Source organism: Phasianus colchicus, chromosome 17, assembly GCF_987193195.1.
Source record: "Phasianus colchicus chromosome 17, bPhaCol1.hap1.1, whole genome shotgun sequence".
NCBI classification, from domain to species: Eukaryota; Metazoa; Chordata; class Aves; order Galliformes; family Phasianidae; genus Phasianus; species Phasianus colchicus.
The window spans coordinates 2,471,622-2,480,239 of record NC_143452.1 but is presented as its reverse complement, the minus strand read 5'-3'; the positions used below and the strand labels follow the sequence as shown (position 1 = coordinate 2,480,239).

At 60.9% G+C, this 8,618-nt stretch overlaps 1 protein-coding gene across 1 annotated transcript; it reads right to left on the bottom strand.

Annotated features, from left to right (window-relative positions):
- Window positions 1–360: 360 nt before the first annotated feature.
- E2F1 (E2F transcription factor 1) lies at window positions 361–4,416 on the bottom strand. Its single transcript, XM_031603103.2, has 7 exons — window positions 4,225–4,416; window positions 3,834–3,924; window positions 3,266–3,485; window positions 2,943–3,095; window positions 2,685–2,799; window positions 2,400–2,592; window positions 361–1,906 (listed from the first exon to the last, which is right to left on the bottom strand). The coding sequence occupies exons 1-7, from the start codon at window positions 4,414–4,416 to the stop codon at window positions 1,659–1,661; spliced, it is 1,212 nt and encodes a 403-aa protein (XP_031458963.2). The 3' UTR covers window positions 361–1,658.
- Window positions 4,417–8,618: the final 4,202 nt, after the last annotated feature.

The window sequence follows — 8,618 nt, the reverse complement described above, 5'->3', positions numbered from 1 at the left end:
TTCCTATCTGTGCAACCTGCCACCTTCCCAGGGCTCAGCCAGCCCCCAGCGGCTGCCCTTTCTGCAAGTGGGAGAGGAGGTAGCTGAAGATGCTCCGTGGCCACCAGCTTCTTCAGAACCACCTCCACAGGGCAGGAAGGGACCAGCACACCCCCAGAGGTAAAACACCCCTCCAGCCCACACCCAGCTTACAGCTCAGCCCCATGAGCCACAAGGACACTGTGCCTATCTCAGTGGGGCCACATGTGGCACAGCCCCAAACTGGGCTCCAGACTGCTCTAAAGCCTGAGCAGAAACAGAGGGGTTATGCAATGCAGGCTGGAGTGAAATATTTATCAGAGTTTAAATAAGTAACACGCAGGAAGCCAGGCAGAAAGAAAGGAGTGACGGACAAAGAGGGGAAGGAAGTGGCTCATCCCTTCCCACCAACAGGATGGGGCACTCAGCCCCACTCCAGGGCTGTCCCCACTGTTCCTACCACATGCCACTGTCCCCAGCCCTACAGGGACACCCTGTTATCTCCCAGCACCCACGCTGGGTGGAATACCTGCCTGGGGCTGAGGCTGTGTCACCACCCTGGGAGATGAGCACCAAAGTGCTTCCTGCAGGCTCTGAAAGCACCACTGCTGCGTTTCAAGTTAAAAAAGTTAACCTCAAAGGCCTTATTTGTTTGGGTGCAGGCAGTATCTCAGCTCCCCACCGCTCACAGCCCAGTCCCAAAGTGAAGGCCACAGTCAGTAGAAACCTTTATTAAACACGAAGCTCAGCGGAACACAAGCTTGTTAAAGGCATTAAGTGAAAGTGCGGCTCCAGCCTGGCCCCGGGGCCCCTCCATCCTCCCCACAGCCCCTTGGAGCCAGGGAGGAGGAAACAAACCCAAAATGCACTCAGCCTGAAGGGCTGCACAGGAAATTAGAGAGAAAGCCTGGAGACAACATTTGGTCCTCATTGGGGCTTGGGGGTGCACATACTCCCCATCCTCACACATCCTGGGACACCCCCAGCCCGCCCCATCGCTCTTCCTGCAGCCATCTGATGCATGTAGCTCTGGGGCCAGCACACCCTGCCGGGACCCTCCTCCTGCACCATCTCCCCCTGCACCCATTCCCGCCATCCCGGGAGAGCCCCTCATGGCATAAATAATAAATAAATACCCCGCACTCTGCCGGCACGGTGCCACCCTGCAGAGCTGGCCCTTCCCAGCACAAGGAAACCTCCCGGCACCCCCACACCACCACATACCCCCCCGACCCCTCCCGGGAAACTAAACGCTGTCCCCAGGGAACAATAATAAATTAATCCGATCTATACACAGGACTGCTTAAAGCTCTGCCATGGGCACCCTGCGGCTGGCCCGCAGTGGGGGGCACCCAATGGGGACCCCTTGCTCCCCAGCATCCTCCTCCTGGGACAGGAGCAGCCCCCAGTGAGGGCTCAAGCACCAAGCTGGGCTCTGTCCCATCGCGGCGCAGAGATGCCGGAAGGGAAGAAGAAAATATTGCAGAGGGGACGGATGGAGGGGGCCCCAGGGCTGCTGCAGCACAGGGACCCCAGGAAGGCACCGGAGCCACGCCAAGGCACAGGGCACCATGTGGCTGTCTTCAGCCCTGCCCGCATTCCCTTGGCAGTGGGGCAGCTTCAGAAATCAGGACAGAGCCTCAGAAGTCCAAGTGCGTGAAGTCCCCAAAGTCACAGTCGAAGAGCTCACTGATGCCCTCACCCTCCTCCAGGCCGAAGTGGTAATCCTGTGGCTGTGGTGGCGACAGTGCAATGAACTCATCTGCCAGGAAGCCCGAGAAATCGTCCTTGCCCTGCTCCAGGAGTGTGTCCATGGAGGCCAGCGGCGACAAGCTCACGTCCTCTGTGGGGCACTTAGAGGGCAGCGCTGTGCCTGGCAGCAGTGCTTCTGTGGGGACAGAGCATGGCTGTCAGCCCCACAGCACACACCAGAACAACAGGATTGCTGTGCTCTGAACCACTGAGGCCATGCAGATTGCACACAAAGCGCTGGGAGAGCTCAGAAACATCCAGGCCAGCATGACCCAGACCACTTGTTGGGTGGTGGGACGAAGAAGGGACAGTGTCCTTTCTTAAGCAGAAAGCTCCAGGGCTGCCTCTGCCAAGCTTGGGTAGGAGCAAAGCCCACAGCTGGGTGGATCACAAAATATCCCAGTTTGGAAGGGACTCACTCATAAAGATCATTGAGTCCAACTACTTGGCACTGCATGATGTGAGCATGGAGGCTGGGCCGCCCCTAACACACAGCCAAGATCTCAGCCCTGTGCTGCATGCAGCCCTTTGCCCTCATGCTCCTGGGACTGGAACAACAGTGATGACAGTGTCCCTACGCCACAGCCTAGGCATTGCTCCCAACCCATTCTCATCCCCATCTTGCTCACCAGGCAGCAGCATGTTCACATCCTGGGCAGGATGCAGGAGCGGGGAGGCTCTCTGCTGCGATGAGCCAGGGGACAACTCTTCAGCAGGTGCTTTGAAGGGGCTCTTGACAGGGCTGCAGACCCCCGAGCTGTCCTCGGGGCAGAGGAACACGTCGATGGGGCCCTGAGTGCTTTTCACAGAGACCTGGAAAGCCTGGGGACATGGGGGACAGGTGGGACACGGAATACCAAGGCGGAGTTGTACCAAGGGCTGTGCAGACCCACGGGGGGGACTGGGTCACTCACCTCTGCCGGGTCCGAGACTTGCAGCTGGGTCTCTGGAGGTGCCTTGATAACCATCACCATTTGCTCAGAGGGGTCCACAATGCTCCGGAGGTCCTGGCAGGTGACGTAGGCTGCGGTGTGGTGGGTCAAGGAGCAGACACGGGGACACATTCACACACAAAACCCCAAACAGTGACCGTAGGTGCCGGGGGGGGGGGCACCATTCCCCGCACCTCTCCAGCCCAGCCAGCCCCATCCCAGCCCCGCACCGAAGGATATTGCTGGTTGGAGGGATCCTCGGTGAGCAGCCGCAGCTGCACCGTGCACGTCTGGATGAGATCGTCCAGCTGCCGCTCGGCCGCCTGCAGATCCCGCAGCTCCTTCTCCAGCAGCCGCTGTCGGCTGGAGGCCCCCACAGCCACCTGGCTGCCCCTGGGATACACAGAGCTGTCACCCCCAGCACAAACATCCCACTGCTGCCATCACCGCCTGACCTCGGGGTGAGACCCGGCCACCAGCACTGCTCTGAGCTTTGCCCTCCTTCCTCCACCCTCCACCCAACCCCAGTGGCTCCCGTGTTTCCCCCCACCCTGGGGACATACAGCCATTGGATGTTGTTCTTGGACTTCTTGGTGATGAGCTGGATGCCCTCCAGGACATTGGTGATGTCGTAGATGCGCCTCTTCTGCACCTTCAGCACCTCGGCCGCCCAGTTGAGGTCCACCACACCATCGGGGGATTGGCTGAGCAGCTCAAGAAAGCGCTTGGTGGTGAGGTTCAGAGAGGTTTCATAGCGGGATTTCTCCCCAGGAGACTTTGTCCCTGTTGGGGACAGGTGCAGGATTCAGCCACGGGCCCAGGACAGCCCCAGCACCAACACTGCCACACCCTGCAGGTGAGCAGCACCCCGACATCTGCTGTCTGGGCGGGAAGCTCGGGGGATGGGCGCTGCAGGGCCCCGCAACTGAGATCTGACAGCGAGCAGCCAGGCAGGGCCCGCTGCTCCCACGGGGACGGCAGATGGCAGAGGTGAAGCGGGGGGGGACGCGGCCCATCCTGAACGAAGGGACCGAGCCCGCACGGCGCCCGCAGCCGGCCGAGACGGCCGCTCACCGACAGCCGCGCCCGCAGCTCCAGGCTGGCAGCACAGCGGGGAGGGCCGCGCCGTACCTCTGCCGGGGATCCGGGCCCTGCCGCGGGCCGCGGGCAGGCTCTCGGCTATGTACTGGTGATCCGTCTCCAAGTTCAGCTTCCGCTTCACCTGCGGGACAGGGCCTCCTCAGCGCGGGGAAGCGGAACGCACCGCGGCGGCAGGCCCGGCCCCGGCCTGCGGGGGCAGCCCCGCGCAGCGGCGCGAGCGGGCGGAAGGCGGCCTCGGCGGCGGCTTCCGGAGCGGCGGTGCCCCGCGGGGCCGGGCCCTAACGCGGGGCCGGGCCCTGACGGGGGGCCGCTCCCGCCGGCCGTCTCGCGTGGGCACCGCGGGGCCCGGCCCCGCCCGGCGGCTCGCGCCACCCCGGGAGGCCCCGCCGCCCCCCGCTCCCTCCCCCGTCCCGCGGGTTACCGGCGGGCGGCCCAGCGCGGGGCGGCGCGGCGCGGGGCCGGGGCGGGAGGGCTGCGGCGTGGCGAAGAGCAGGAGGTCGGCGTCGGGGCGGCAGCCGCCCGCGGGCTCCTCGGAGGCCGAGACGATGAGGAGGTGCGGGGAGGCGCCGCCCAGCAGCGCCGCCAGCCCCGCCGCGCCGCCCGCCGTAGCCATGGCTCAGGTGACGGGCGGCGCGGGGCGCGGGGCCGCGGCCGGGGCGGGGGCGCGGCCCATGCCGGGCGCGGGGCCGTTCCGCGCCGCGCCGCCGCCGGGCTGTCCCGCGCTCCGGCCCCGCGCGCCTTTGCGCGCCAAATCCTTTTTGCCGCGAAAGCGGCGCCAACCTCCCCGCGCCCTCCCATTGGCTGCGCCCTCCGCCGAGTGCCGGGGCGGGGGTGCGGGGGCTCCGTCTGATTGGTCGAGATCGCCGGAGGGAGGGGCGGTGCCTGCCGCCCATTGGTCAAGGGCGGCGGCGGCGGACGCGCTGACAGGCGACCAATCAGAACCGTCGCGCCGAGGCAGAGGCCAATCAGGAGGCGGCTCGGGGACGCGGCCGTGGCGCCGCGTGGGTGAGGAGCGCGGCGGGGCCTTAAAGGGGCCGAGGGAGCACGGAGCTGCCCCGCGTGGGGCCGCTCTGAGACGGGGTCTGCAGTGCTGGGCGCTTCCTGCGCTCCTGACCTAGAGTCGACCGCGAAGCTGGGTGGGCGGCGTGGCTGAGCTACGCGTCCGTGGCGGTGCCGGCGGTGCAGGGCAGGGCGCGGCAGGGCAGGGCAGCCGATACCCCCCCCGCGGGACGTGGCGTGGGCGGCTCCCGCCGTCGGCATCCCCGCATGCGGGGCGCTGATAACCTCCGTGCGTGAGGAGACGGAACCATAAGGGAAAACCTAGACAAGCCCAAAGGGACGTAAATATCTCCCTTCCCCCCCGCCCAAATGCCCCGGTACCGGGGGCCTGGAGGAAGCGCTGCGGCCGCGCCGGGGCCGCTGGGCTCAGCGGGAGGTGCCTCTGCTTTAAGGGATGTTGCGAACTTTGAGGGATGTTTTGCTGCTCGTTCCGCCTGTGGCTGCCGCGGGGCAGCGCTGAGACCGCGGCCGAACCCTGCTGCCCCAGCGCCTCGTTCCTCCGCAAGCCAAGAGCAAACGGCAGCACCGTTCCGCTTGGCGGAGATGAGCACAGTTAATTAACGCTTGGCCCTTGTGATAACCCACACACCGGTCGCGGCAATATCCCCGTTACCGAGCAGCAGAAGCAGCAGTTACACGCCAGATGCGGGCTCGTTGGTGTCTCCCCACCCAGAGCCCACCCGCACCGGCTGCGGGGCCGTTCCGGGGCCGCGGGCTGCGGGCTGCAGCTGCTGCACCAGCTGCTCCCACCGCGCTCACAAAGGCCGGGGCAGCTGGGGGCACGCGGTCTGCAGCCCGGGGTTTGTTTTATTCCCCCCTCCCTCATTCACGCGGTAGTTTATGCAGGGGGAGCAGGCTGGCCCCCCCCCCCCACTCCCCTCATGCCAATTCTCCGAGGCTTTCAGCTCTTGTGGCACTGGAAAAGGGCAGATGCAAAGACAAATGAAAGGCAAAACTGTCACTGCAACAAATGCTGGGGGAAACGAGGGTTTTTCCTGCACGCGGATGAATCCCACCTGGCACAGCTGCGGGCTGCCATAAGTTGCCACGTTGTGCTGAACCCTGATAGCTGCCAACACTGCACCGCAGCTCCTCCTGGGCTGGGGGGGTCAGAGGGTTCTGCAAGCTGCAGACTTGGCCAAAGTTATCTCACTGTGGTCATGTTTATGGGCTGTCTGTGGGTCTCTGAGGTCACACACGGTCACCTCGTGGTGGTGGGAGCACACAGGGGAGCTGGGAGGATACAAATCCGCTCAGAGCACAGGGCTGGATTCCAACCATCACTGCCCTGACCTCAGGGCTTCTTTCCTGTGGGAACAATGTTTCAGGTTTAGGGATCTTCTCATTCATTGCTCCTAAAGGCGAACCATTTTTGGTTGGGAGAGCCTTGTGTGAGTCAGACCACATGCTGGGGGGGAGGCCAGAGGGGCTGTTCAGGCATGGGAAGCGCTCACAAAGCTTACACATCCCTCATGTGTGCAGCTGAATGAAGATACAGGTCCTGCATGTCCCTGTGCTGTTAGCATGTAGCTGTGCCCGAAGCACGTTTATTGTCCTTGTCACCTGCAGCTCGGTCTGGCTTCCAGCAGTTCACCATACAGACTGTGCTGAGCTGCTGCTCCAGCACGGCCACATCCACACGGAAGATGGCACAACTAGATCCTGCTTCCCAAGAGTTAGGAATTGTTCCTTTCATTGTATTATTACACAGAGCACTACAGCAGCAATTTTGCCCCCAGGACAGCAGCTATTGCCTTGGATGCTGGACAGAGCAAATTTGGCTGCTTTACTTCCTTCTCTCTTCCAGTGGTATCCAATATTGAAACTCAGTATCAACCTGCAGTCCCAGGGTGAGGGCAGCAGGGGTGTGGATGCTGCTCACCCACCAAACCAAGACAGCCCTGTCCAGTCCCTGTAAGCCAGAATAAGTCATTGCCTGCCTCCCAAGTGAGCTGCTGAAAGCTGCTCCATCCCACCAGGCTCTCTGGCTGCCTTCAGCCCAGGGCACTGGCTTACAAGGGAAGAATAGGCCAGGATGTCTTCTGCAGAGCCATCTGGGAGCACGTCTGGGGAAAAACCTCTTCTCCTTCTGTGCTCTAAGCTTCGCACAGCAGTGTGTTTGGACTCTGTGACTTCGCCCAGCCCAAGCTCACTTCCCAGCAGGTGCACAGCGCAGCCATTGGCACTGCAAAGCCAGAGGGTGGGCGAGGCACCAGCTCAGAGCTTCACCTGGGAAGGAAATATGGCTTGGTACAATATGAAGGGAAAAACAAACATCTGAAGATAAGGCTGAAATCAGCTCCCAGGTGTTGGTCTGGCTTCTTCAGGGTTGATGGAGCTGCTCAGTGCTCCCCTCCCCGAGGGGCTCCTGGAGCTCCCTGTGCCACGTGGAGCTCCTTGCTCAGGGCTGCCTTTACCTCCACTGCCACAGCTCTCACCTCTACCACATATCTCCTCTGTGGCGCTCGGCTTTGAAGCAGCACCCGAATCATTTGCATGTGTACTTCTGTTCCTTAGCTAATGGGAGAGGCACACTCAGGCTCGTGTCTTTTTGAACGGTTGCACGCTCTCTGAGAGCACCTGCACGTGTCAGTGATAGGCTGCAAGGCACCGGGGAGCAGTTTGCCCTCTAACCACATCAGCCCATACTGACTTCTCAGGCTGCAATGCAAGAGCCAGCTGTGTTCATTCCTGCTCTCCCTGAGTGCATCCAGTTTGCACACGTTGCCAGTTGTCCATCCCAGCCCCAGTTTGAGCAGCTGAGATGCAGTTCCTCGGTCACACAGCAATTATGGACCTGAAATAGACACAGTGAGACCAAAAGCAAAGGCAACAACCCCCGTGTTACAAAGCACTCATTATTCCCCTCCTTATTGCCAGCCTCACAAGGAAAGGAGAGAGTTGAAAATTTAAAGTAAGGAAAAAAAAGTGACCTCCTCCAGCAATCTGGTGTGAACATACAGGTTGAAAACTCAAGATTAGCACCCCCAAAATATTAACAGCAGCAGACAGACATTACACTGCATGGCATTGCGCCTGGTTTTCTCTCCTTATCTGCTGGATTGCAAAACCAGCAACAGAAAATGGAAGCCAGTCTGCTCAGGTTGGCGTGATCCAGACAAACACCGCCTGGCAAATAGGAAACAGCTCACAGCTTGGGATGGTATCCAAAGGTCAGATTTGTGCTGATGCAGTGAAAATGGGCTTCGTCATACCAGCTTCTTCCCAGAGAGGGTATCTGTAGTGGTTACCAGCACCCTACTGGCACCAGGCAGCTCCCAATGGCACGCAGGGTGCTGCTCTCAGTCTGCTCTGGGAGGCAAAGACCATCCCCTCTCTTCTGCTCCCACCCAGCTCGATTTAGAGCTTAAACCTCCCTACCAGGGCAAGGAAGCCTTGCAGCACTGACACCAAACTTCTGCAGTTTTCCTTTCAGAATTCCCCTCTCCTAAACTGAAAGGATCAGATGCAGTACCTCAGCCAAACCAAATATTACACACCCACTGAGCTTTCACCTTTGTTAAATACTGAAGCTGTCCTGGGGATGGTTTTTCAGTAACCCTGAAGAAGAGCAGTAATGCAGGAGCTGTTTTCCAAAGTGAAGTGAAGCACAGCATGTACACCAGGGCAGCACGCAGTGCTGTAAATAACCCCGAGCTTGCTTTGTTCGCTCATAAATGATAAATAGCTCAGGATAGTCAGCCTGGTATTGGATGCTGGGTGAAAACTTTTGATCAGTTCCATTCATTAACCTTT